This window comes from Prinia subflava, chromosome 5 (assembly GCF_021018805.1).
Source record: "Prinia subflava isolate CZ2003 ecotype Zambia chromosome 5, Cam_Psub_1.2, whole genome shotgun sequence".
NCBI lineage: Eukaryota > Metazoa > Chordata > Aves > Passeriformes > Cisticolidae > Prinia > Prinia subflava.
Window position 1 is genome coordinate 695,101 of NC_086251.1, and position 27,655 is coordinate 722,755.

General features: G+C 45.3%; 3 protein-coding genes across 8 annotated transcripts in view; all 3 read left to right on the plus strand.

Moving 5' to 3' along the window:
• Positions 1-505: 505 nt before the first annotated feature.
• Positions 506-11,999, plus strand: FBXO3 (F-box protein 3). The gene is made up of 11 exons (XM_063397503.1): positions 506-665; positions 2,579-2,668; positions 3,093-3,256; positions 4,736-4,850; positions 6,380-6,584; positions 6,861-6,906; positions 7,971-8,055; positions 8,691-8,813; positions 9,214-9,329; positions 9,659-9,849; positions 10,895-11,999. Exons 1-10 carry the CDS (start codon positions 556-558, stop codon positions 9,844-9,846), a joined length of 1,242 nt encoding a protein of 413 aa, XP_063253573.1. The 5' UTR covers positions 506-555; the 3' UTR covers positions 9,847-9,849; positions 10,895-11,999.
• Positions 12,000-12,469: 470 nt separating this feature from the next.
• Positions 12,470-21,035, plus strand: CD59 (CD59 molecule (CD59 blood group)). 4 transcript variants are annotated; one of them, XM_063397504.1, is made up of 4 exons: positions 14,686-14,837; positions 17,086-17,158; positions 17,881-17,982; positions 19,435-21,035. In XM_063397504.1, the coding sequence occupies exons 2-4, from the start codon at positions 17,095-17,097 to the stop codon at positions 19,626-19,628; spliced, it is 360 nt and encodes a 119-aa protein (XP_063253574.1). In that variant the 5' UTR covers positions 14,686-14,837; positions 17,086-17,094; the 3' UTR covers positions 19,629-21,035. The 4 variants fall into 4 exon arrangements, with proteins under 4 accessions (XP_063253576.1, XP_063253577.1, XP_063253574.1 ...); XM_063397505.1 differs by lacking the exon at positions 14,686-14,837 and adding an exon at positions 15,399-15,443; XM_063397506.1 differs by lacking the exon at positions 19,435-21,035 and having other exon boundaries at positions 12,470-14,837; positions 17,841-17,978.
• A 2,171-nt stretch (positions 21,036-23,206) lies between these two features.
• The window catches only part of LOC134550740 (golgin subfamily B member 1-like), a 33,851-nt gene continuing 29,402 nt past the window's right edge, over positions 23,207-27,655 (plus strand). For all 3 annotated transcript variants that reach the window (XM_063397509.1, XM_063397511.1, XM_063397510.1), the window contains exons 1-4: positions 23,207-23,322; positions 25,640-25,697; positions 26,308-26,451; positions 27,171-27,317. In XM_063397509.1, the coding sequence (XP_063253579.1) occupies positions 25,653-25,697; positions 26,308-26,451; positions 27,171-27,317 (336 nt within the window). In that variant the 5' untranslated portion in view covers positions 23,207-23,322; positions 25,640-25,652. The remainder of the gene's footprint in view (positions 23,323-25,639; positions 25,698-26,307; positions 26,452-27,170; positions 27,318-27,655) is intronic.

Here is a 27,655-nt window from a genome sequence, read left to right on the forward strand (position 1 = left end):
CTGAATTCTGAAAGCTGATTTGGGAGCTCTGAGGGCTGATTTCGTAATTCCGAGGGCTGATTGCAGAGTTTTGAGGGCTGAATTCTGAGGGCTGATTTTGGGAGCTCTGAGGGCTGATTCGGGAGCTCCGAGGGCAGATTTGGGAGCTGTGAGGGCTGATTCGGCAGCCTCGAGGGCAGATTCGGGAGCTCCGAGGGCAGATGGACGAGTTCCCAGGGCAGATCTGGGTGCTCTGAGGGCAGATCTGGGTGCTCTGAGGGCAGATCTGGGTGTTCTGAGGGCAGATCTGGGTGCTCCGAGGGCAGATCTGGGTGTTCTGAGGGCAGATCTGGGTGCTCTGAGGGCAGATCTGGGTGCTCTGAGGGCAGATCTGGGTGTTCTGAGGGCAGATCTGGGTGCTCTGAGGGCAGATCTGGGTGCTCTGAGGGCACATTGAGCAGTTCCGAGGGCAGCCTGAGGAGTTCGGCGGCCGCGCAGCCCCCGCCCCGGGAGGCGCGGCTCCGGCGGCGCGGAGGGAGGCGCGATGGGCGGCGCGTCCCGCGGACGTCTGGCAAAATGGCGGCGCCCCCGGACATGGAGCCTTCCTCAGCGCTGAGCCTGGAGCTGCTGCCCACCGACCCGCTGCTGCTCATCCTCAGCTTCCTCGACTACCGGGATCTGGTGAGGTACGGGCGGCCCGGGGGACGGCACGGGCGGCCCGCGGGGATGGCACGGGAGCGGCGGGCGGAGCGCTGCCCGGGCTGTGCGGGGAAAGGGTTTGCCTGCCCCCGGAGGAGGCGCGGAGGGGAGGACACGGCCTGAGCACCCTTCCCTTCCAGCAGCAGCGGGCTTTCTCCCCTTTTACCTTCATACTTCTAACAAAACGAAATGTTCTCTTTTACTGAGAAGGTGGTGAGGCCCTGGCACAGGTTGCCCAGAGAAGCTGTGGCTGCCCCATGCCTGGAAGTGTCCAAGGCCAGGTTGGACGGGGTTTGGAGCAATCCGCTCTAGTGGAAGGTTTCACTGCTCATGGCAGGAAAACTGGCTGATCTTTAAGGTCCCTTCCAACCCAAACCATTCAATGAATCTGTTTTTCTCTCCCCCATTATGTGTTTGTACCTAAATGAAGCAGTAAGTAAATTTGTGAAATGGGTATTTCCCCGAAGCTTGTGTTTCTACGGGCGAACAAAGGGTCGTCTTGTTGCTAGTAAATGTATTCCTAAACCAAAGAACACGAAATTGGGGTGACTTTTTAAGGAGAAAAACTTGAATGAAAGTGGCAGGTGCCTCTTGGGCTCGGTGGCTGAAGGGTTGTGAGTCATACAGTGAAGATGAGAATGTGGTTTTGGGTAAAACCTCAGCAGTCAAGTGCGAGGTTTGGCAGTGATTGAAACCACAGTGTTTGATCAAAGAGGCAGGAATAAGCGTCAGAAGAAAACAGAATATTACCAGAAATGTGGGGATTTTCGTGTTGTTTTTTTTTATTACCCCTAATAAATATCAGTCAGGAATGATAAGGATATCAGGGAGAATTCTGTTAGGATATCAGCAAAAAAGATGCTAAGCATAAGCAAAAAACTAAATCAGTTTTTGTTTTGGCCCTTAGATATTTGATCATGTGCCAACTTTTCCATTGTTTGTGTAATTGGTGAGAACGGCTTTAATTGCGCTTTTATCACTTTTGAAGCCACGTGTTCCTGTGATGCTGTGGTGACTTACTCCTTTCTAGAAATTACAGGCTTGATTGATAAACACCAATACAAGAAATTTCTGCAGGGACTTTTTGACTTTGGGATATTTCGGTTCCCCACCCCCACAAACTACAAAAAATCCCCATGTCAGGAAGTTTTTGCACAGCCAGGTGTGAAGTGAATGTGTTTGTGGAGATGTGGATGGAAAGGGTAATGTCAGGGGATAAAGGAGAATCACTTTGTTGAGGTTGGATTTTAGATACTAATACAATTCTAGTTTAAACAGTTGATAAAACCCCAAAAAGCAGTAACTGGAACCTTGTTTGGTACCCTCATTTGGGGTATTTAGATGTTAATCACAGCCTTGAGAACATACACGTGGCACTGTAGAACAAGCTACCAGAGGAAGTGATGTTGCCACATCTACACTAATGGTGTCTTTTGGAGACTTTCTTCAAAGTTTGTTATTTAAACCATTTAAAGTGGAAAGTAAGGTTGTAATACTCAAACTGTATGCTTTTTGTAGCTTCCTGTGGAAAAGATAAGGCAGAGCCTGACCTTGCAGATAAAAAGGGATTTAAATCAAAGCTAGCCTGTGCTACTGGAAATGCTTTCCACTGTGGAGTGGAGTCATGCTGGAATCTCTCAGGCACTGTTTACTCTGGTGTAGGTCTGCAGGGTGACCTGCTTTACCAAAGTACTTAATTGCTGCCAGTTCTTTAAGTGTGTGGAAAAGTAGTTCATGACTTACACAACTGATGAAGAGCTTTAACCATTGTAAGCACGGCTCTAAAAGGACAGCTAAATCATTTTCCAACTCTGCCTTTATTTCACGAGAGTGTGATGTGTGGTACAGCGTTTCTCTGTTTGTTTTGCTGCAATCACATTTAATGATTTTATATTTATAGCTGCTGCTATTTGAATCGAAGATTAAATCAGCTATCAAGCCATGACCCACTGTGGAAAAGACACTGCAAAAAATACTGGCTCATTTCAGAGTAAGCTTTTTTTTTTGTTTTCCTATGAGTATGAATTTCTAAGAGATGTTGTTCAGCTGATTTTCAGTCCATCTTAGATCCAGATTGTACTCTCAGCTTTCTGCACAGCTGAGAAAAGCTGAGTAATGAAGGGTGTGAATTAGCTTTTCACTACCAGACAGAGCTCTGTTCAGAAGGCACTCTGTGTAAAGGAGTATTGTTTCTAAATTTCCCCCTAAGTACCCCAAATGTTTCCTAGTTCTGTTCCAAGTTGCTGTTGAATAGATGCTGGGATTAATTGAGTTTGTGTAGCTTCACATGGCACAGAGAGTTCCTGGGTTAATGTTATGCATCCCTTTCCTGCCAAATAACAAACACCAGCTCCTGGAGTTTAGAAGGCTCCTGGAAGCTGCCAGTTGAACACATTTCCTCCGTGTCCCCTCAGCGAGGAGAAAACCCGACGGAATCAGGGCTGGAGAGCCATCTTCATCAGCACCTACTCGGATCTGGGGAGATACATCCACTACTATGCCACGCTGAAGAAAGCCTGGGACGACCTGGAGCAGTACCTGGGCCAGTGGTGCCCGCGCATGATCGGCTCTTTGAAAGGTACCCGGCACACCTGGGGGAGGGTGGGCTCGCCCAGCCCTGCCTTCATTAGTCCTGAAAATTAGCTAAATGTGCTCTCCCTTCCTTGCAAACACAGGCAGAGTCCTTGCCCGGTTCCTCCCGATCCACAGATTCTCCAAAATCAGGGTGATTATTTCTAGTGACCACGCTGTCTCTGTCACACTTTTAGGTTGACCTCTTGTTTATTATTTTTCAGTGTAGTAACTCCATTACTTCAAGGACCTGCTGGTGGGATTTTATTTGTGAAGTTTTTATAATACCTCATTAACACACTGTCACATGTAAGCAGACATTTTAATCTGAAGCCAAACAAAAAGGATCTTAATGAGTCTTATTTTTTTCTCTAGGTCTTACAGTGGTCCAGTGCTGGAACAATAGTTTTTCCTTTTTTTTTTTTTGCTTCCCTCCAAGATTCCATTTTCAGTTTGTATTTTAATACTTAAAGTACTTCTAATGTTCTAGGTCATAAATCACAGCTACAGTGAGTTGGGACTTTTCTGGTATAGGGACAAAAAAGCTTTTACATTTTCAGCTGCATTTCAGTTTTCTGTATGAAGCTGACTTTTAGACCATGATGTCTAATTTAACCTAGTCTGCAAAATTAAGAGACAAATGATCTCTTAAGAGACAATATTCAGAGACAGATTATCTCTCTCCTGTTTAAATCTTGGATTTTCTTGATTGGCTTGGATAGTGCTGGATTCTTACGTTTTGCCAAGTATTTTTCAAGCTTGAATGTGAAGCTTTTATTGATGTACAGAAAGACAAAAATAAATTTCAAATTACCAATTTCCTCTCTCACATAATGATGGCAGGTTTTAGATAAAATTTAGGCCTTTTCATACCATGTGTAAGGGATATTGTTTCAATGAATTGTTAATTTATGTTAATGAAACAGATAATAAGTATGAAGAGGGTATTAAAAATGGATTGGAACAGACCACAGAGGCCACCCAGTTGATTTTTGCTGGGAGTGAGGGTGTTGGAACCTCCCTGAATTGCATGTGGAAATGCAAGAGTAGTTCTTCTCCACCCCTTTGTGTGGTTGATTTGAAAATCCCCCTTTTACAACCCATTTATTGCTTCAGTTTCCAGGTGAATGGGGGCTGCAGCCAGCATTTCTGTGTCACTGATTGAGCTGGAAACTGAAAGAGGCAGCCCTTAGGGTGGTGAAAGAGTAAAATCAATACTGCTGAGAGCTGTAACTGGGGCTCAGTGTTGTGGAGAAAAGGTTCATTCCACTTACAAACATTTGCTGCTTTCAGGCCTGTTGAGGCTGCACTGGGCTGAGATTGGTGCTGTGTTAAATAATCAATTACAGTCACCATTTTCCTTTCAAATGCATGTGACACTAACCCAGCAGACAGCAAAACCTCCAGATACTGATTTGTGTCCACATTGGTTGGATGAGGGCATTTCCAGATGTTTGAAATACCTGAACCATCCTTTCTTTTCCAGAGAGTGTGAGGGAGGAAGATCTGGACGCTGTGGAAGCTCAAATCCACTGCAAACTGCCCGATGACTATCGGTGCTCATTCCGTATCCACAATGGGCAGAAGCTGGTTGTTCCAGGGTAAGGACTGGAAGCTGCTTGCCAAGTATGAATTCCTTTTGTATTTCTTAGACACTTATTAAAAACTGAAATGTCCCCTGAAAAGGATAAATGAAGCATTTTAATGTATTGTGACTGAGTCACTGCTTAAGTGACACTTCCAGAATTGGCTGTCTTCTAATCTTGGAAGTAATTGGAAGCCCAGCGTGGTTTTCTAATTGCTCTAATTACTTTTACACTTCCCCTTTTCCTAGTGAGAACCCTTGTCAGTTTTTTGCAACAACTCTAAACTGCCAGCTGTTAGACTTTTAATCATAGCACTGCAAGCTGATCCCCTGAAGTTTGGCTTTGTAGTACAGAAGTAAAATAGCCCCTTGAATTCTTCAGGCTGCATTCTTTAATAATTCTTTGATTCTTTAAAATGGTTAGGGAACGACTTAAAACCAGTTAGTCATACTAAGGTAGAATCAAATTTTCAGTTCTTCAAATTAAGTTTGCTCAGTAGAAGATTTTGCTATTTTATGCAGTTTCTGCAGTGAAAAACTCCCTTTCACATTAAGGTTAGAAGGCTGATGACCAAAGTTTCTGGTATTTCCGCTGTAGAAAAATGAGGTGTTTGAAGCACCTGATGAAGTGCTGCAAACATAAGCAAAAGATGGGAAACTGCAGCAAATCTTTGCAATGTCCGTGGGGAGGAATGCACTCATATAAAGAAGGTGCAGCTTTCTCCAGCTCGAGTGTTTTATGTGCAGAAGGGATATAGGAAAGTGTTTTATGAAACCATAAGGATGATTTCTAGTTCTGTTTTCCAGGAGAGACATTTAAATTTTTTAGACAGGAGATAGGTGCCCTCTTTCTGCAGATTTCAAGTGGTGCCCTGCAGGTTGTGTGCTTCCTCTGTTGCTGCTGTTTCCCTCCCAGGAAGCCTCTGCTGTGATGCTGTGGCTGTGGAGGGGCTGCAGGAGCAGGCACAAGGCTCTGGGGAAGTTTTCCAGCTTGGAGAAAGGCTGCCAGGGGAAGCTGTGGTCCCACTGGTGGGCAATGAGCACTGGGAAGATCAGGGGTAGGCAGTGGGAGTTGGTACAGCAGGGTGTTGGATCAGAAACAGAAACCATGTGGGATTTGTCCTTGTTAGATGCTTCAGGTTTCTGTGTTGGGATGCTGGCACTGCTTCTGTAGAATGTCTGGCCTAGTTCCAGGCCAGGCTTCCTAAGGAGAAAGAGGACTGGAACCTGTTGCCCAGGATGGGATCAGCTTTTAGCGTGCTGACATGTGGCAGCTTGCACCTGAGTCACTGCTTTCACAACACCAGGGGAAGCTCAGCATCTGCAGGAATTTCCATCTCATTTGCCTTTTCCAGCTGGGAGTGTGGGTGTGGCGTGTACACAAAGCTTGGATGATGTGAGCCAATTCCCTGGTTCAGCATACTTGGATTTCACCTCAGTCTAACGTGCATCCAGAGCCTTAAAAGAAGCAGCTCCCACAAGTTCACCAAAGCCAGCTTTGCCCTGTTAGTGATGTTTGCTGTTCCCTGTCCCTGTTTTTGCCAGGCTGATGGGAAGCATGGCCCTGTCCAACCACTACCGCTCCGAGGACCTGCTGGACATCGACACGGCGGCCGGGGGCTTCCAGCAGAGGCTGGGCCTCAAGCAGTGCCTGCCCCTGACCTTCTGCATCCACACGGGCCTCAGCCAGTACATGGCCCTGGAGAGCGTGGAGGGACGGAACAAATACGAGATCTTCTACCAGTGTCCAGTAAGGGAGGGCTGGTGGTGTTTCCCAGCGCATTTCGGTGCTGATTGCCAGTGCAGGAGCCTTAGTGGGAAGTTCAGGCTGTGAGTTCAGTGGTCATGGGAGCACTCGTGGGGACAGGCATGGGAATTTTACCTGTCTGAGGATCTCACTGGCACTATGATGATGTGTCAAGACTTGAGGTTTAGTGGATACAGAGAAAGTTCCCTGTGCTATTTAAATTTTAACCTTGAAAGTCCAATGCTCTCTAACACATCTTTAAACTTCTTTCCCTTTCAGGACCAAATGGCTCGCAATCCATCTGCTATTGTTATGTTCATTACAGGTAACAGGTTAGATTAAATATTCAAAATAAAACTGTGTGGGATCATCCAACATATTTAGAAGTATTCCACTTGGCTTAATCTTGACTTACCATGGGGTGGAGGGGAAGTTCCCTGCACACCATTTCTCTTGGCATTTTGAAGGTGCCAGGTAAATAGATCAACTCCTCCATTCAGAGCTACTTTATACAAGGTTTGCATTTTGTGGATTAGTGGTAGCAAGGAGGATAATCAACTTGGAGTCCCTTAGAATTCCAAAAGATCAAAGGACAGCACACACAGCCCATGCTCCAAGGAAGAAATGGTAAGTACACTTAATCTACCAGGAGTGGGAGTACTTGATAACACATCAGGGAAGGCAAGGATAATCGTTTCTTGGTAGCTCAGCTTCAATCCAGTTTTGAGTCACTAACACTGACAAACAGTTTAACTTTCCACTTTTCTGTTGAACTCTAAATTGCAATGCTTGGAAGATTTATGGCTGAGAAATTCTTGTGCAGAGAGCTGGTATGTGAAACTCTCTTCTTGGAGAATTGAATGTGACAGCCTGAGTGTCTGCTTAGCAATCAGGCTGCTCCAAAATAATGGCTGTGGGTGTATGAAAAGCTGTTCTCAGACAATGGCTGCAAGTGTATAAAACCCCAGAATGACACACAGCCTCAGTCCTCTGAGGTTGTAGAAGAGTGCAGAGCTTGTCTCTGATTTATCCTTCCATTAAAGGAGAGGAAATGTTGCAGTGTTCCTTAAAAGCTTTCCATATGGAATCCAAATGATGAGACACCGCTGAAGACCCTGAATATAATGTTAAATACTTAGCTAAGAGATTCTTTGTTGGCTGTGTCATTTCTGGAGGATGCACCTTGAACTCTTAAGTTCTTAATTGGTTTCTCCAAATTGTCCTTGCTGGTAGAATGATCTGGAATATTGACTGACTCATCTCAGTAAACCCAGGAGTTTTTTACAATAATAATCAAAGCTTTAAACTTTTCCCTTGAGGTGTTCACTGTAATGTGCTTAGTGGTAAATGTGCCCATCCTTAGGAATGCTTTTCTTCCTTGCCATCTAGGTACATCTTACTTGGAATGGTTTACATCCTATGTAAACAAAGTTGTCACTGGAGGTTACCCTATCATCAGAGACCAGATTTTCAGGTATTGTGACTGGCATTTATAACCTCAGTGCCAGGTTTTGGTGCTGCTTCTGTGCATGCTCACCTCTCCCCAAGTAGTTTTGGGTATCTGATACAAAAGCTGGTGGTGGGGAGAGGAGAAAGCCCATGAAACTACTGAAAATAAACATCTAAACCAGAGTGCTTAAAGCAACTTTATTTTTTAACCAGAATCTTCAGAGCTTGTAACTTTGCATTAAGGGGACCAGAATTTTGCATTATACGTGATCTGAAGTTTAGCAAACCACATGATATTGATGATATTTATTCTGCGTGCCGTGAGTGGGTTTTTGCTGCAGGACTGTTCAGAGTTATTAAAACCCAAATGTTTCACTAATTGGTCTCTGCAATGTGTAAATAAACAGGATTGTTCTGGTGTTTGAATCTTTATGCATGTGCGATTTCTTTTAAATACAATCAAGAACATTAATTCTGTCAAACTGGGATGCTGTAGAACCCCTTGGATCTGTAAATAAATTGCCTGCTGGAGTTTCTAGGGTTTTTTTTAATGGCACATCCCTATTTCAACAAGTGTTTTTATTAATATTAATTATTAAGAACAATTAACCACTTTAGTTTTCTGTACTGACTGCAGAATTAATGCTCTCCTCTCTGTAGGTACGTGCATGATAAGGACTGTGTTGCTACCACAGAAGATATCACTGTGTCTGTGTCCACCTCTTTTCTACCTGAACTCAGTTCTGTACATCCACCACATTATTTCTTCACTTACAGGATCAGGTAAAAATAACTGAATCAATTCTCACAACGCAGGATAGACCTGGGGAATGCTCAAAGCAAATTTATGCACAGCGTTCAGAAATGTTCTGAAATGAACAGGAGGTGTACAGCATGCTGTGCTTTTTATTGAAATAATCCTAATCATTACTTGCTCAGGTACACAGAGTACCAGTCAAATTGGTAATTGCTAAAATGCAGTGATGAGTGGGGGAAAGAAGCTACAAGCAGCTACAAGCAGCTCTTGGGATTTAGGAAAGGGTAAAGGAAGCAGGGAGATGGGTCCTGCCAACTGATTTGGGTTACCTTAGTGGGTATTTTCTTACCCAGTCTGCTTGGTGATCCCAAGGGTATTAAAGCATTTCTCAAAATGAATATATTAAGTATGTTCTTTGGCTTCTAGAATTGAAATGTCCAAAGATGCCCTTCCTGAGAATGCCTGTCAGCTGGAGAGTCGATACTGGAGAATAACAAACGCCAAAGGCGATGTGGAAGAAGTCCAAGGTCCTGGAGTAGTTGGTAAGTGAAAAATGACTGCAGAGAGTATTTAATGTTCTTTGATTAAAATTGGGTTAAAGTCAGGTTGTGGGGTTGGTATCAAACTCAGAGAAAGAGATGTGTCCGTCTGTTTTGGCTTTCAAGTTGTTTAGTGAGGGGTATCTGAACATCCTGTGCTTAAGCCCTCTCCAGTTTTTAATAATATCAATAACTGCTGAGCATCCGTGTATGCATCCACTGGAATACAGATTGATCTGCCTGAGTCTGCTGTGGAGTGAAGTCCTTCAGCAACTGCTCAATGGTCGTTCTCCATCAGTTGTTACTACTGTGATGAAATATTTTACCCACAGGAGAGTTCCCAGTTATCAGCCCGGGGAAGGTCTACGAGTACACCAGCTGCACCACGTTCTCCACAACCTCTGGCTACATGGAGGGCTACTACACCTTCCACTGCCTCTACAACAAGGACAGATTCTTCAATGTCACAATCCCTAGGTTTCACATGGTGTGTCCAACCTTCAAGGTGTCTACAGCATGAACGGTAAGCAGAGAGGCACTTGGCTGAAACAAACCCCAAAATTGTAAAAATGACAAAAATTGCAGTGCTGAGTAGTGTTCATATTGCTGATTGCATACAGAACATGCCCTGTGATTGAGAGCTCCTCACTGGTGCCTGCAGACATGGCATGGCATGAGCTGCTTGGGTTTCAGAGCTCCCTCCACTCATTCATTTTAGCCATAATAATGTATCTGCTCTATTCAGACATGCTCCAATTAATGACAGTTTAAAAACTGTAGAGTCAGTGCTGTGCATTTGTTCCTGCTGAAAGTGCATTTCGTAAAGTCACTTAATGACTTCTCCAATCATCAAGATGCTTCACTTGCTGTTAATTATAATGTAGTTTTAGTTTGGAGATGGTGGGTTAATTATATCATTTCTCCCTTTTCTTTGGCACATTTAGAGAAGAGCTCTTGATTTGTTTTATCCCCAGTTTTTGTGCAAGCACTGAGGAGCTGTGAGCTTTCCTCAGGAGCAGGCAGCTGCTTGCACACTGACAGGTTTATCCCAGGATTTCAGACACTCATTCCCAGTGGCTCTAACGGTGGGTGCCAGCAGATGTCATGCTTCTAACAGAAAATGACATCTCTCTTGCTCACATTTTTAGGAGTTGTAACTGCCTTCATGTCCAACTTCCTTCCCTTCAGCTGATCGGAAAAATAATTTGCTTTTCTCTGTTGCTCCACCCCTCTTTTAGAAGTAATAATGACCTTTTGTTTCTAAGTTATTTCAGTAAGAGACAGCCTGAACCACCAAGAAAATGGGTACACTGAGCTACTGAACTGTGGCTTTACATAATTGTAGGTATGGAATATTGCAGCCCCGTGGATCCTTAGGGAGTGAAAGGTCAGGTGGTTGAGCAAAATGACCTCTGTTGCAAATTAAGCTTGGTTTTAGGACATAGGTCACAATGTCTGCTTCAGCTAATGGATGTGATAATGCAGCCCGGATTTTTCTAGGCAGTTGTTAGTGCTTTCTTACAATTAACTGGAAGATTTTAATTAAGCCTGGGTGTGTTTTGTGTTAGGCAACAAATCCTAATGAATCTGCAGTGGATGAAGACCAAGAGTCCACAGGCACTGATGACTCCTGAGATCCGCGTTGAGTGTTGGACATTCCTGCACCCTCTGGATGCTGCCCACGTCACTGTAATGGGATTTTTTTCCCAAACAAACTCTTTGCATAAGCTGAACTCTCTGGGGCTAGTGCATAGGAATATTTCTGACTGTTGTAAATGAACTCTGTTGCACATCAGGGCAAACTAGCATGAATGTTGGTGCCAGTTCTCATATTCATTAGAGTATAACTTCTATTTCCCTGGTTTGGAAGTGGGGGAGGAGGGAGGAACACAGGGGGAGGGAGAGCAAGAGGAAGCTGTTTGGGCTTTGTTCACTTTTTTCTGAAGTGTGAAACAGCTTGATAGTCCAAGGTACTCATATCTTGCATTTTTGAAGTATTGCCTATTTATTTATGATCATACTGCAGATATGGTGTGGGGGGTGGTTGATTTTATACAAAGCATTAAAAGGGTGTATCCTGTTGTCCTTTCTTGTGAGTTTCTGCTCTGGATAACTGCTGCTAAGAATGAAACTTGCAGTCTGGTCTGAATTTCCCATTTGGGTGAAATTAGGTGCTGTTATGCTAATTTTTTTTTTTAATTAACATGTAAACAGCAAAAAATTCTGGTCATGAAAATGTATGAATTAGGAGTGAAACTGGCCTTATTTTTAGACAATCTGTCTGTCAGCTGGATTTTGTGCTAAGTGACTCTGACTGGAGAATGCCTCTGGGAATGTAGTGTCCATGCATAATCTGCCACTCATTAACTAAGGAATTTCTCAATGACTACAGAGTATGGATTTGTAAATACATTCTGATTTTTTTTTCTGTTAGATGATGTTTGCTGTTGTCATAAGTGACAAATTTATGTTATGTATCATGTTTTCCTGAGCCCTGGATGGATTTTTGTAAGCGAATAAAAAAGGAAAAAAAAAAAAACGAAAAAGGCTGGCAGAACAGCAGATGATTAGAAAATTTATATTTAAAGAAGTATCTGTTTGCTTTATCATTTTAATTTTGTTTCTGTTGTCATTAATAAACAACTTTACTGCCTCTTTTGTTTTCAAGTGCTACATGGGACTGTTTTTGCCAAGACTTGAGCAATAATTTTGTGAGCAGCAACTGGTGTAGTCCTTTCTTTTGGCAGCCAGGATTTGTAGATTTTATGAGGCAGACTGGTATATTGTGGTTCCAGCTCAAATTTTCCATTATTGACTAATTCCCAGATTTTTCTTTTGGTTTGTTTGCAAGCCCAGGTATTGGATTCTTCATGTGCTCAGCTTTCCCTGGTGCATTTTCCACAGTGACACAAGGCAGAAAAGTACTGAGTGTGATCCCTCCAAGAGTCGTTAGGTGAAACCTCTCCAGAAACAAAACCAGCTTGTGCTGTCCCTCACAGGAGTCAGAGCAGCCCTGAGTTAATCCAAAACACGAGGAGTTTGGAGGATTACCACGCTGTTACCTGTGAGGGGTAAGAGATTTCCACAGAAAGTTTTGTCGAGGATGAGTCCAAGAAGCTTTGAGTGGAACTGGGACTTGCTGCAGGGCTGTCAGTGCACTGTGTGTTCCCCAGGACAGAGAACCCTCATGGTTTGGAGGCTGTGCTTGGGACGTTTCCTTCCAGGATCTCTGTGTTCCAGTGGAATCAGCTCAGGGGCATGTCACTCCACACAACAAACACTGCCAGCCCTTGGCAGTGTCACTCATTCTTAGGGAGTGGCTCTCCCTGGGATGGTTGCAGACGAGCTGGAGTTGTTGCTTTCTGTGGGAGAAGCAGAGATCCAGGAGAGTGCTGTGCTTTCACCCCTGGGTGATTTGAGCCCTCAGCTCTGGGCACAGAGGGGTCTGGGGTGAGCAGGGAGCCAGGCAGGGAACTGAGGCATTGCTGTTCCCTCCCTGAGCACGAATGTGTTTGCAGCAGGCCAGGAGGGTGTTTCTTTGCTTCAGGCAGCTGTTTTAGCACAGCGTGTGTTACCTGGTTTGCATTTAAAGTGGGGCTGAAGCCAGGAGCTCTCCTCACCCCTCCCAAGAGGTGTGAATCACGGAATGAAATGAAAAACAAAGCGGTTGGTGATGTTTGGCAGCACTGCTGGACGGGGGAATATTCACTGAGCAGCAGGAGGGAAATGAGTGGTCAGTCTGCTGCTCTGGGTGGGCACAGGTGTGGGGCAGGTGTCACTCCAGTGCATCCAGCTGCCCAGCACTTCCTGGAATCACAGGAATGTCCTTCCCTTCAGCCACCATCCTGCAGGCTCAGCCTCAAGCTCTGCCACCCTCTCCTGACTCACATCTGACTGATGCTGGGTTGGGACTTCCCCTGGCCAGGTAAAACCTGTGGGCTCAGCTTGTGGTGAAACCCTGGCACATCCAACACAAACAGGTACCTGGTCTGCTCCTTCTTCTGTCCTTCTGCTGACAGTCTCCTTATAATTGCTCTGTAGGGTTTCTTCAACATTTCTGTGGGATTTTGCTGGCCGAGTGGTTTCATGGAGGGAACCTCGGCCCACAATTTCTTTGGCTGTGACTGCACAGAGAGAAAAACAAGTGGTGCGCCAGCCAGTGAAATAAAAAAACCCAACTGAAAGTTGCTTTGCAAGTTATTCCAGTGTTCTGGTACTGGTTTTATTTTTTCCTGACATTGTTTAATTTCTCAAAAGGTATGCAAAGAATTAAGATAGAAAATTCAGGTCAAGTTTGAAATACCATTTATCTCTGATGATACAGATAAATGTGTGCTCTGTTGGAGGGACTGTTGCCAGATGTAGAGAAAGGAAAACAGGTAAATATCCAGCTGTGGCTGAAGTTCCTTGTTCTCAGTTCCTCATCTAAGTGAATTAATATGGGATTTTTTTTCTATCATACTAATTGAGGGCATTCTCATTTAATAAGCTGCATCCAGTAATCCACAAGCATCTTACTCTTCCATCCCTTTGCTTTTTTTTAATGGCTTAAACAAAGGCAAAATCTTTCAGACAGAAGGTCGTACGCTGAGCTGACTGATAATCAACACACCAGGAGAGTCTGATGTAAGTTCTGAGTGATTTAGGGTTTGCTTTAGGTTTAGTAAGTCAATTGGCAGCTTAGCTGGGGTAACAAATCTAAGAATCCTTTTAAAATATAACTGGGAGTTTTACAGGTTGTCCTCAAGACAGCACTGAACTTTTTCTCTAGACAGCACGCATCTAAGTACTAGTAAAATACTTTTGGGGTCGTCATTTCTATTGCTGTTCAGTGTTTTCCTGGGTTGTGAATGTTTATATTCAGGTACTTCTGGAGGAATGTGCCACTTTCCACTCTTGGTTTTTCCTTCATGTTTCTAAAACTCTTCACTGTTTCCATTAATCTATTAATTCACACCATGAGGTATTTGGGGAGGCCTTGGAGCCCCTTCCAGTACATAAAACACCCCCAAGAAAGCTGGAGAAGGACCTTGGACAAGGGCCTGGAGTGACAGGGCAAAGGGGAATGGGTTTTAAGTGGTAAAGGGTGGGTTTAAACGGGATATTGGGAAGAAATTATTTAGTCAAAGCAGGGTGAAGCCTCGACACAGGTTTTGCAGGGAAGCTGTGGCTGCCCCTTCCCTGAAGTGTCCAAGGCCAGGCTGGATGGTTGGAGCAGCCTGGGCTAGGGGCAGGAACGAGATGGTCTCGAAGCTGCTCTCCAGCGCCAGCCATGCCGGGATGTAACCCAAGTGCCGATGGCCACAGGACCCGTGCGGGGTCTGCCATCGCCGCTCCTGGGAGCCTTCCCGGCGCAGGGGCCGCCCCCGCCCGCCCTGCGGCTCCCTCGGCGGCTCCCGGCCCCGCCCCGGAGGCGGCACCGCCGGCACAGGCAGCACCTCCAAGGGCAGCATCGGCAAAGGCAGCGCCGCATCCCCGCTGCCCGCACACGCCAGGATTTGCCCGGGGAAGGTGAGCGGGACAAGCCCGGAGCAACGGCGGGAGCCCGGCGAGGCCGAGCGGCGGCCGCGGGGGGAGCGCGCCGGTCCCCGCTGCGACGGGCAGAGGGGGCAGAAAGCGGGGAGAAAGGCGGCTGTACCCGGGAGCTGCCAGGAGCGGGGGGCAGGAATGGTGCGCTGGCCCCGGGCAGGGATGCTGTGGCCGTGGCCTGAGTCACGGCGGCCGCACCGCACCGCAGTGCGGGGCCGGGGCACGGAGCGGGCGCGCAGGGCGCTGGAGCGCGGCCAGGGGACAGCGGGACACGGCGGGCGCCCGTACCGCGGGGATGCCGCTCTTGGTCCCCTTCCCCCGGCCTCCCTCCTTTGCCCCGCTCCCGCGGGGATGCCGCTCTTGGTCCCCTTCCCCCGGCCTCCCTCCTGTGCCCCGCTCCCGCGGGGATGCCGCTCTTGGTCCCCTTCCCCCGGCCTCCCTCCTTTGCCCCGTGCTGCCGTTCGCGGTGACAGCGACGGCGGGTCTTGTCCGCCTGCCTTCTCCCAGGTGGGACTGCAGAGAAATCCTGTTTGACAGCCGGGCACCGAGCCTGCCGTGCTGGAGCAGTTGCTGTTTCTTGTCATTGAGGCGAGTCGGATGCTTGACTTATAAGACTAATTTAGAAAATTCAGTTTAGGACATGTTTTCTCCTTTAGTTTCTCTTAAGCCACGTTGTGAATTGCTGGTTATATATATAGTTGTTGTTTTCCAAAGGTCTGAATTTCCTAATGTCTCACACAGAAGAAATTATTCGTTTTCCCAATAACAGATACATTGAATTACTACAGTTTTGCTGGCTCTGATGATTTTTATTCATCTGCCTTACGTTTATGCTGGTCATGACTTGGTGTTGCTAAAAGGCAGAGCCGTTTCCATCTGCTGTCACATGGGTGACTGAGGACTCCTGGAAGATGGAGACATTCCCAGAGCGGTTCTGTTTGCTACCCAGAAGGGCTCTTGCTGTAACCACCAGCATTCCTGTAGATCCACATCACTGTGGGACAAGCTTCTGGCCTGGAAAGGCTTCTTGCAAAGTTGTTTACCCCAGAAAATAAGCTCATCTTGCACGTGATTTTTTTTTCTTTTATAGTTTCCCAGGTGTTCAACAGTAAGCCATACAGAGAGGAGAAAAAAGGGAGTGGCTTGGTTTTTTTAGTCGTTGGGTGGGGTTTCTTAAGGTTCTTTTGGATAAGTTTGGGGTTGTTGTTTGATGAGGTTCAGGGGGTTTTATCAGTAGAAAAATTAACTAGACTTAAGGCTGAGAAGCATTTTAATACTTTTTGGCTGTGAGCTCATCTTGTCAAGTCCACAGTCGCTGTTCTGGGAGGAAAAAGCTCCATGCTAACATGGTCTGAAAGGTCTGCAATGCTAAAACCTTATAGCTGCAGGCAGAATTAAGAGCAGTGACTGTTTCACTGCAGTTTTATGGGGTGTAAAACTTGTCATCTGAATACCTTTAATATTTTGGAACTTTGGATGCCACTTGGGCTTTAAGGACAAACATAATTCATGTCCTCCTGGCCCAGGTATGGTCCCTGTGTCCCTGCTATGTCTGCTGGATGCCTCCTTGGAATATCCCACTCTGCAATAGCAGAGGTTTTTTAGTAGGAGCTGTGATTGTAGTTCAGAGTCTGGGTGCAGAAATCTGTCTGAGAACTCCTGCTTTGGAGCTGCCCATGTTTGAAAAATTCCTGACCTTCCCATCTCACTGCTGCCTACGGATTGCAGCAGCCATGGAGACCTGAGCCACTGCCGCAGGCACTTGGTGAGTTACTGCCTGTGAGAGGGACAAATTTTGGGAGAGGCAAAAGCTCCTGTGGAGCAGCCAAACCTCCTGGAACCCCGTGAGAGAGGAGAAAGGAGAGCAGTCTGGCTCCAGGGTTACCGGGGAATCGCTGAAAGAGAAAAAGCATTTGAGACATTTCTTTTTGTGAGGTGCATTTGTAGCTGTGAGAAATTGGGAGGCCTGTTGAATGGTGTAATCAGAGAGGAGAGAGGAGACCCATCAGAGCCTGTCAGGGCTCGAATGTCAGTTCTGAGAATAAAAATCTCAGAACAAAAGTCCTCCCTTGGAAAGTGCAGTTATTTTTCTCTCTGGTAGTTTCCCTGTTTTTCCTGGCCAGTGCTTTCAGTTTAATACTGTAACAAGTCTTGAAACCTCGGTTCATCACCGGGCACTTTGCTTCGGAATGGAATAAATTTGTAATATCTCTTTATGCCCTCAAATCAGGGAAAAAGCATGACCAAGATGAGCTGCATCCTGCTGACTGCCTGCGTTGTTCTGATTGCTTTTTGTGGCTCTGGTGAGTAGAACTGAGGGACTTTGTGGTTTCATGTTATGACAGAGGCTGAGAAAATCATGGGAAAAAATGCCAGAGGGAGGACAAACAGCTAGAAAAGCCTGGATTATTTAATTCCAGTGTGGGGAATGTCAGTAACCATCAAAGCAGGGCTCAGTTTTTGTTTTGATTGTCTTGGGTCAGGAGGGAGAATTGGGGGCAGGATGTGGTGCTGCTTAACACAACAGAGAACTGGTGTTTTGCTGCTGGAAAATGGGATTCCTCTTGTGTGAACTGGAAAGCAGGGTGTAGTATGAGAGGGAAAGGAGATGGAATTTAAGAAATGGATAGAATAAAACTCAGCTGCAAGTATCTGTCACTGCCTGGAAAAGGCAGTCTTCAAGAGCAGATAAAAGGAGCAAACATTTAATACCTCATTCTGCAGGCAGATAACGGGAAGTGTTTTTAAAAGTGACAGAAATACATGCTTCAAGATGTGCCTGTCAAAACTGCCAGCCTCAATTGGTGCACTGACATAAGCTTGTCAATTTTAACTGAAGTCTGGGGTTTAACAATTTTAGCTGAAGTCTCGAGCTTAATAACCAGGGATATGTTTTGTGATAATCAGATGCAGATAAGTGATTCTTCTTTTTTTTTTTTTTTTTTTTTTTTTTCCTTCTTTTTAATGCTGCTGCTGCTGTCTCAGTAGTTTATTAGTCAGTGAAGATAAACCCTTGTTGTCTTAGGTTACACCTTAAGATGTTACCACTGTGACAACAGCCCTACCCTGTGCAGGACCAACAGCACCTGCCTAACGACTGAGGACACTTGCCTGCAGTTGAAATTCGGTATGTACAGTGCCCCACAGACCTAAAATAAACCCACTTGGCTCAGCTTTCATTGCTTGGACACCTCTAATCTGGCCCTAGCATGCATTTCTCAGCCTCACTCGAAAGGAGCTTGCAAATAGTCGTGAAGGTCATGCTTATATCCCAGTAATATTTAGATAAGTGAGTTGTAGCTGTACAAGCATGTACATAGATAGCTGTATGTTCAGATTTAAAAAATGAGCAAACAAACAAAAATCTACACAAGGGAGCAGGGCAAAAATAAAGACAGCGTTGAATTTAAAGTACAGTTTGTTACTCTTTGAAAACAGATAAAGGATGTGTAGCCCACAAAATAGAGCTGCAGATGAAAGGCTCAGTAATTCATGAATTGAAACTATTAAAATAAACTGTCTTTTCTTGAGGGTGGAGTGATTTATTTCTCAGGAAGGATGTCTTTAACTAGATGAGATTGCTCAGAGTCTGGCCTTGAGTGTTTCCAGTGATGGGACATCCAGCACCCCTCTGCACAGTCTGTGCCAGTGTTTTACCACCCTTATCTGCTCTTCTGGCTCTGTCTCCTGCACATCCTTCACTGAGAGCTTGGTCAAGTGCTGGCCCAGGCTGCTCAGGGCAGTGCTGGAGCCCCCATCCCTGGAGGGAATTAAAAGCCACGTGGATGTGGCACCTGGGGACATGGGTCAGTGGGAGGGCTCGCCACTGCTGGGTTCAAGATTGGGCTTGGTGATCTCAGGGGTCTTGTTCAGCCTAAACTATTCTGTGAATGCAGGCTGGGCTGGCTGGTGATGCCAGGTATCACTCAGGCTCCACCCTGTACTTCCCAGTGGGTGAATTGGATACAAGCTGTGAAATTCCTAGTGAAAGCAAATGTGGAAACTTCTAAACACTTGAAATTAAAAAAGCAAGGACATGGCTGGGGCAAAAACAAACCTATAGGGCTGATACTGGGGGCACAAATGCCCCATGAACTACAGGACACAAGACTTTACAAAAAGTGTCCCTTCTTGGGAGGTAGAGAGGCCGAGCCCAGTGGTCTGTCCCTGACAATTTCATGTTGAATTCTCATTCCCAGTTTGCTGTGAAACTGGGGGTACATTTTTATACCTTGTTAGCCACTGCTGTGGGTGGGGCTGTGGTCAGACCTCCCCCTCTGTACAGAATATTTCTTGGTAAGAGGTTTGTGCTGGGGTTGTGCAACGCATTTGTGGGTGTGGGGTCGAAGATCCACACCATGCAGCTTCTGTCTCCCTGATGCCATGGCAACACAGACCACAAGGCCTCCATCCAATTTCTGTGATTACACCATGGGCACTGTCACAGATTGAGCTTTGCCTTCTCCTCATTGTTTTATTCTCTAACAGTGGCAGTCTAAGCACTGCTTCTCTCTCTCCCTACCAAAAATGGTGCCACTGTCAACACTCTCTTAATCTTATTTTTTTTTTTGTTTCATAGGTAAATTGAGAACTTTCTCCTGCTGGAAGTCATCCCAGTGCAATGTGAATGAAATTGCTGATTCCTTCCTGTTGGATAATTTTGACTACTTCTGCTGCCAACACGACCTGTGCAATGAGAGTGCAATTACTGGGGTTAACAAAGCAGCCTTCAGTATTGCTTCTGTAATGGCCATGTTGTGGATGCTCCTGTAATACCCTGATTTGTAAGCTGTCCTTTCAAGATGAAATTACACAAAACCATTAACTCTTTTCTATATTGCATATTTTCAGCTCCTGTCCATAGGCAGAAACATTCCCCTGTAGCTTTGTTCCTCAGGGTTGTGTCTGTTAAATCACTGTCTGCATTCATGGCAGGGAGATGTGTGTTGTCACCAGTTATTGGAGGTTTTGATCTGTCCCCCTGTTAAAGGGGAAGATCAGCTCTTTTGGAGTCATGGTATCTCGTGGAGAACCTGGGCTAACTCCACTGGGTGATGTGAAGGAGAAGGAACACTACAGCTTTTCTTCTGCAAGCTGTCATTTTTTTTCCTGTCCCATAAACTGTCATTATTTTTGATTGGCATTTCTGTGGGCTTTGGTTTGTTTTGCTTTGGATCCTCCTTGTCACAAACCAAGCAGTGGATTTGCCCTCAACACAAGAGGGGTTGGATCACAAGTGCACCTTGCTGCAGTCTTGGTGATGAATATGGAAACGTTCACTTTCAAGTCATGTAAACACTTTGTTCCCATCACTGCACCTTTTCCTTTTCTACAAGCCAATGATATAACCTTGTCAAGTGCTGTTATTTTGGGAGAGAGCATCTACATTTCTTAAACCAAAACCAAAATACTGCTCTAAGTGAGAAACACTTATTTTTAATATATATATTTCTGTGAGCATGTAGACAACACGTGATAGCTTCTTTTTTGATTTTCCTCATACATTATCCATGCTTAGGATTTTAAGTGAGCATGTGCTTTGCACTGAGTATTTACTGGTATACTGAAAATCAATTATAAAATGCTAAGGAGTTGAAATAGTACATGGAGGTTATTTCCCCACCTAGTTAGCTTTCGGGTTTTGTTGAAAACAGTGACGTGTAAACTTAACCCTTCAAGCTTGCACCTAAGAGTATTAAAATCTTGCAGAACTTCCTTTCCTTAAATGCCAATGCACAGTCTAGGTGTGTATTTATATAGCATGAACAAAACCTGCTCCATCTGTAGGTGTGAGAGGTCAAACACTGAAATATTTACATCGCTCTGCTCCATGGTGGAGACAGACCTTGGGACATCTCCAGCACCTGGGGCCCCTCTCAGGCAGGTGGGATGCCAGATCCTTCTTTTTCTTCTTCAGGGGGTGCTGGCATATCCCTGTGTCCATTGCCAATGGGATGTCCTCTTCCTGAGGAGCCTTGCTTGTGCTAGTGACACCAGTGACACCAGTGGCACCAGCTCACCAGTCCCAACAAGGGTGTTGTTCCCAATCCCTGATGTGTATTCCACAATGCACCTTTTGGTTGAGCTTACTATAGCTATGAAAGCATCCTGGGATCTCTCCCGTCACTCGAAATAACGGAAGTCATCCTGTCTTTGATTAATAAAAATGTCCAAAAAGAAGGACTTGGAGCGTGTGGTGATTTATTGGTGTTTACAGCTGGATGGAGCTCCAGTTCTTTCTGTGGGAGGTGCGTCCATGCTTCCCATCCTGAAACTCAGCAAGTTAAAGGTAGACTTCTCTCCTTCCTTATTTTTATTTCCCACCTGATTAAAAACAGACACGGGAAGAGAGCAATTTTCTGCACAATGACTTTCTTCATTGCTGCAGCACCATTTGTTAAACTCAGGCTCATTTCAGGTGAACAAGTATTAAAGCAGTGACTCAGGATAAATTGGGGGAAGGTTTGTAGCAGAGAGGTATCTTTTGTTGGGCAAGGTGATAGATTCCTTATGCTTAAATCATCTTGATGGCAGCATTTTTTCTCTTATATTGTCAATATCTCTTTTTTGATAGTGATACTTTTAAGCTTGTTTCACTGCTGTATGGCCTGCATATACAAAATATTCTCCTTTTTTGATAAGTGCAAAGAGAAGCTCTGTATTTCGTGTGTCTCATCTTCAAGCAATCATTTTTACTATTTCTTTTTTGATAGCCTTGAACACTTTGTCTCAATTATCGTACTTTTTTGTTTCTCCTCTAAAAGCAGCCCAAGCAATGAGGCCTTGTGTTTTAAATGTGTTACATTCTTTTTGTGTAAAGATCAACCAGAACATGATTTAATTCCTGTGATGTTTGCATTTTCTCAGTCTGCCTGTGCTGACTGCTGAACCCTCTCCTGCAGTTTGTTGAACAGTGACTGCTCCTCGAACTTTGCCATTTCTCCCCCTGCTGCTGCTGTGTTATGCCCGGATTTGCTGGCCAGTCCACAAAGAGGACCATTAAAACCAAGAGAGGTATTAAAACTTTAGTTCAAATATTAAAATATTAAAATTTGTTCAACTCTGAGCCCGCCAGTACTCCCAATTCCTCTGCAAAGGAATTTCACAACCTCATCCTCATGCTTTGAGTGTGCTTTTTATGCGACTACACATCATTTAGGTACTAATGGTCATCTGATGATCTAAGAATATTTCCCACATCTGATTCTCAGTTGCTGTCATAACCAGCAGTCTCTTTTTTTGGCGGTGGGGGACACACAAGTTATATAGGAACAAGAAGGAGAAAGTAACAAATGGAAGCTTCAGCAACAGCAGGAATTCATTCTTGTGACCTGTTTTTACCATTAATTCCTATTTCAAGTCCTCATGTTGGTGACCAGGTGTCCTTTGACTTTACCTTGGGCATGGGGAGAGCTTGGAAGCCTCCTGGGACTAGTGGGAATGTGGGGCTGATACACCTGGTTGAGAAGAATTTGGCTTTTATCCTGTTTGAAATCTTTCTCTAGTTCTCCCATCCCTCATAAAGATGAGGTGGGATGTCTCCACGTTATTTCAGGATGCAGGAAATTGTGAAAAGAAGCAGATGCACGAGGAAAAGCAGACAGGCAGAGCAAGCAATTTCCTCCCACTGCTTTTTGGTGTGAGAGGAATGGGGAGGCTGACCGGCGAGCAGCTTTATTTTGTGAAAAGGATTGCTAAGATGACAGGATTGTCCCGGCAGAGAGCTGCACGTGAAGTAACTTGTTGTTGTACTAACTGGGATATCTGCATGCCACTATTATATAAATATTAAATGCATTTAACTACAGCGGTGTTCCTCCAGCTGGAAGAGAGTTTGATGTGTCTGAATCTCTGTGAGTCCATTCCTCTCCCTGAAAGTGAGATCAATACAGCTATTGTTATGAAAATTCCCTTTCCTAACAATACAGCAGCCAGTTTTTCTAGTATTGAAAGTGTTTTATTTCTAAATATCTCTCAATTATATTATACACTGCAATGTACTGAGGTGGTGGAATTTTACTGGCGACTTTGGCATTGCTCATGTATAAAGCAAGCTAGAGGAGAGTAACCTGGAATGAAGGCCTTTAATGGCTTTAAATTGAGGGAAGGTGAATTTGGAGTAGATATTGGGAAGAAATTCTCTCCTGTGAGGGCGGCGGTGAGGCGCTGGCAGCGGTGAGCAGTTAATAAACACGTGGTGATTTGTAGGGAGATGTACATCTGGCTTGCGGGTCCCTGAAAAATGGGAAAATGGGAACAAACTTTGGGAATACGGGAGCTCTCCGGGCTCCGTGTGAGGGCGGGCGGTCCTCCGCGCCGCCAGGGGGCGCTGCGGCGGGGGGCGGAGCCGCTCGCGGCGGGCGCGGCCGAGGCTGCGGGGCCGCAGAGGCGGCGGCGACGGGGCCGCGTCGGGGCTGAGGGGGCTCGGCGGGCTCGGGGCCGCGGCCGCCCCTCCGCTGCCCCGCAGGTGAGTGCGGGCATCGCGGCCGCGGCACAACCCCTGCCCTCCGCCGGCAGGCCCGCCCGGGCCTCGGGCGGTGCGAGCCCGCCCCGCGGAGCCCCTGAGGGGGAGAGGTGGGGGGGTCGGGCGCCCCCATTGCCGGGCGCCCCCATTGCCGGGCGCCGATGGAGCCGGGCAGGAGGGGCTGGAAATGTGGGAGAGGGTGGAAATGACCCACTGGAGTTCTCTACGCCCCTCATGCACCTGCACTGCTCTGATGGGCTGTCTCTGCGTTGGGTCACTGTCACAAAATAATGCTTTCCTTGTATTATATATATACTGATACATAATATATTTATTATGGAAAGTCACAATTCATATTAATATTGAAATGTGGTCAGTGTGACTGAGAGATGGTGTTTATAACAGGTGCAAGTAGTAGCCATTTGAATGTCTCAGTGTATTTTTACAGGATGTGTGTGGTTTAGTTAACACTGCTCCAGTGTGTGTTGTATGTCCACGCAGATTTTGGCCAAGGTTTTGTCCAGGAGCTTTTACTTCATATATGCCACAGATCTTTCAAAAACAAATTTAGTTTGTTCAGCAGAAGAACCAGCATCGTGGTGGGCAAAAGCAAAAGTGTGCAGCTACTAGGAGAAAGTAATTTTAAAAATGGTTTTCTTTCCGTGGGTGTGTTTCCAACACCAAATCCTTTCGGGGAATGGCTTTAAAACAATATTAGGCTTGGCTGGGTTGCCACAGTTTGTTTTTCTGCTGTAGGCCTGTGGCAGACAGGAGGGAGGGGGCTGCCATCACCTTCCTCAGCAGGGAGAGCTGGAGGGAGCTGCTGCCCAAATCTGTCCCGTGCCCCTTTGGCCGGGCCCTGTGCTCTGACTCAGGGGCTGAGGAGGCTGGAAAATGCCCAGATGAATAATACATGATTAGGGTTTTCTTTTAGCTGGATTTGGCTGCAGCTGGTAGGGAATGAGTTAGGAAGGCAAAGCTGCCACTGGGGCTTTTCTTTTTTGGTGACATCCTGTTGTGATCAGAGCTGAAACCTCAGGTGTACTGTGAGCATTAGGAGAAAGTTGTTTAATGAAATTAAGTGGCGTCTGTTGTGTCTCATGGAAGTTGTGGAAGATCAAGAGCTGAGGGATCGCAGCTTTAACCCTCTGTATGTACCCCCCAAAAAAAGCAAAGCCCATCCTTGGTTGATTTCATGCCGGGTAGGAAAAGCCTGATCAGTTTTGTTTCCCAGCTTGATTTGTAAAACTTGTCAGTGATGTAAATAAGAAAACACCAGGAGGGAGCAGCTGAGGTATTCAGGTAGGAACACTGGCAGGTGAGACCAGCAAAATGATTGTGTCAGTCAGAGCTGGGAATGAGCTGAAATATTTACAAATGCCCCACCAAATGTTCCATCCAGTGAGTCATTCTGGCCTCTTTGGACCTGGGTAACCCTTTGGTGTGTCTGGAGTGAGCTTTCCACTGGGAACAGGAGGGTTTATTTACAGGCTCAGCAGTTCCCATCCCCACACCCATGGCTTGTTTGCTGATTTTAGTGCCAGTAAAGAGCCTCAGGAGGATCCAGTCTGGTTTTGTAGGTGATGTGGGCCATAGGTTGCAGTCTGTGATTGCTGGGTTGAGCTTTGAAGAGATGAACTGCTGTAAAAGCAGCCTCTGCTCTCAGGCTGCATTCTTTCCAAGATAAGCTGTGTGCTGGCTATAAACTGCTTTCCAAATTCAGGCCTGGGCTGGGGATGTGCAGTTCAGAAGGCTGTAATACAGAATGGGAAGGACACGTGGTTTTCCTTCTGGGTGTTGCTGGTTGAGGGTGACAATTACTGAGCAGGTGCAGGGCTGGTTGTACTTTTCAGATAAGCAGCAGTCCCAGCAATTCCAGCAGTTTGGTGTTATTGAATGGTTTTAGCCTTGATGTGTGATCTTTTTAGAAATCTGCGTTGATGTGATCCCTGTTTTCCTGCAGTGTTTAGGGTCAGGTTAAATATTAGCAAACTGTACGTGGTTTGTGTCTTCTATTTATATGTTGGAGAGGCAGCTGTGCTGAATAATACTCCGTGGTATTTACTCTTTACAGACCTCTCTGGATTATTTTTGGAAGTATTGGTATTTTGGAAGTACTGGCAGTTTTAGAAGAGGCATGCTTTGCGTATTTTGTACATAATGAGAAGTGTTATTCCTCAACAACTGGTGGTGTAGTGGAGATGAGAGATGCTGTCTGGACTGAACAAATCACTGTCAAGATACAGAGAAGTATGCATTAATTACAGTTATTTGAGTCCCTGGCACTTACTGTGGAATTATTTCATTTATGTTTCCTTAGCCATCGTGGAATTATGTGGAAATGGGGTAGTGGAGATGATTCTCCTTCCCAAACAACAGTAAGTACTGAATTACTATTAATATCTTTCTAAGACTCTCTTGACACAGAGAATCTTCCATTTTTCATACACCAACCATATATATTTTCTCTTTTATAAAGCAGTTGTTTGATTAGTTTCACCATGACAGTTTTAGGGCTCTAAAAATCATGTTGTGTCCTTGTTTCTTCTCTCCCTGATATTTAATCTCTCATGCCTGCCCCAGCTGCTGTGCTCGTCCTCACTCCGCTGATCCTGCCTTAAGGAAACATCTGTAGGAGTTACATAAGCTCCATCCCCGGGGTACCTTTGGGCACAGTAGCTTCAATATCAATGTTTAATGGGTATTTATTTTATTCAGCAGCACTGCTGGCTGTCACAGCACAGATCCAGGGAGTGAGGAAGTTGCTGTGTTCGTACCCAGAACACCTGGATGCTTTTGCTGTATTCCAAACCAACATTGCTAAAGCAGTTCCTAAGGTTTAGAATTCCACCTGGCATTTGCTGGCTGTTGTAATGAGCTGAGACCCCAAGGGCAGGCATTTGAGGAGCAGTGCTGTGTGCCCCTTTTGGCTTGCTGGAAGCCCCCTGGATCTCCCTCCCCAGCTGAATATTCCTTGGATCTCCGCAGGCTGCGGGCTCCGGGATCGTGGGAGGCGCGGCGGTGACGGATCTGACGGAGCAGCTGACGAGCACCGAGCAGCTGCTGGCACAGCTCAAGGAGCTTGTCAGGGAGAAGGATGCTGAGCTCCGCAGCAAAGATCTGCAGTTAAAGGTACTGTGTGTGTGTTTGTGTCAAAACCGTTGTTTAACATCTCCCTTCAGTCCTTTTTGTGGTGTTTTACAAGCTTCTGGTCTGTTACAGCAGCTCTAGGATGGTCACAAGTTGCTGTTCTGGGGTCTGGACACTGCTGCTTGTTCCCAGCATGTGTTCTGTTCCAGGATTGAACTGGGAGGAATTTGTATCTAATACCTTGAAGGCTTTTTTTGGGCTTGTTACTCTTCTTCAAAAAAATCGTAAGGTTGATCTCTTCCTATGAGACGTTTTTCTACCCTTTTTATCTGTGGATGTGAACAGCCAAATGTTAAAATACTGCACGTTTCAAAACTCACTGTATATCAAGTCCTCTTAAACAAAATGAAAGAAGCTTTTATCATGAAGGTGTCTGTCTTTTTGTATTTTTAATGAAAAAAAAGAATTCATTCTACTAGTTGGAAAATCAAGCCTGGAATTTGTATTGCTATGAAAAAAACAGGGAAATTTATATCATAAGGTTTTGAATTCTATACAGTAGTAATCGTCACGTGCAGAAAGCTTAAATAAGGAAAATTTAAATAATGAAAAGGAGAAATTGTCAAGTCTCTTCAGGGAAGATATTTTTTGTTAATCACTTCAGATTTCTCTCTCTCTCCCTAATTTTTTTTAACGTAAGAATTGAAGCAGGCAGTTGTTCGTGTAGCTAATTTAGTCCATCATGACTTTGATGTTTGTAGGAGGAGAAGGAATCTGCTGATGCCAAACTTTCCAAGCTGAAGCTGCAGAACAAAGCCAAGGTTGCATCATTAACCTCACAGCTGGAAGAACTGAAGAAGCAGTTACCAGTGGCAGGAGGCTTAGAGACCAAAGCAGAACCAAAAAAGGTAAGGTGTTCTCACATTTGAAAGCAGATGCAATTTCTGGGGTGCTTTAGGCTGTTTTCCAACATGGACTCAATGGGGAAATTCAAATTTTGAGCTGAGTCAGGGTGGACTGAATGGGTGCTGTCAGTTTATCTGTGTTTCTGTTTAGTTCTTTTATTTTTTAATAGACTTTCAAAAAATTGCACTTTCCTTTCAAATTGTTTTAGTAACTATTTCTCACTCCATCCTGTTAGCAGCTCGAAGGTTTGACACAGGTGAATCAGGCAGATAACGTTTGGAGAAGAAATGAAAACAAAACCTGTCTTGTTCCTTAGGAAATATAAATCTGTCCTTTTTAG

Excerpts from the sequence above, each read along its gene's own strand:
- FBXO3 (XM_063397503.1), top strand. The coding sequence starts at position 556 with ATGGCGGCGCCCCCGGACATGGAGCCTTCCTCAGCGCTGAGCCTGGAG. Across the intron at positions 666-2,578 it reads GACTACCGGGATCTGGTGAG|CTGCTGCTATTTGAATCGAA; the intron begins GTACGGGCGGCC and ends TTATATTTATAG. Across the intron at positions 6,585-6,860 it reads AGATCTTCTACCAGTGTCCA|GACCAAATGGCTCGCAATCC; the intron begins GTAAGGGAGGGC and ends TTTCCCTTTCAG.
- CD59 (XM_063397504.1), top strand. The coding sequence starts at position 17,095 with ATGACCAAGATGAGCTGCATCCTGCTGACTGCCTGCGTTGTTCTGATT. Across the intron at positions 17,159-17,880 it reads GATTGCTTTTTGTGGCTCTG|GTTACACCTTAAGATGTTAC; the intron begins GTGAGTAGAACT and ends TTGTTGTCTTAG. Across the intron at positions 17,983-19,434 it reads TTGCCTGCAGTTGAAATTCG|GTAAATTGAGAACTTTCTCC; the intron begins GTATGTACAGTG and ends TTTGTTTCATAG.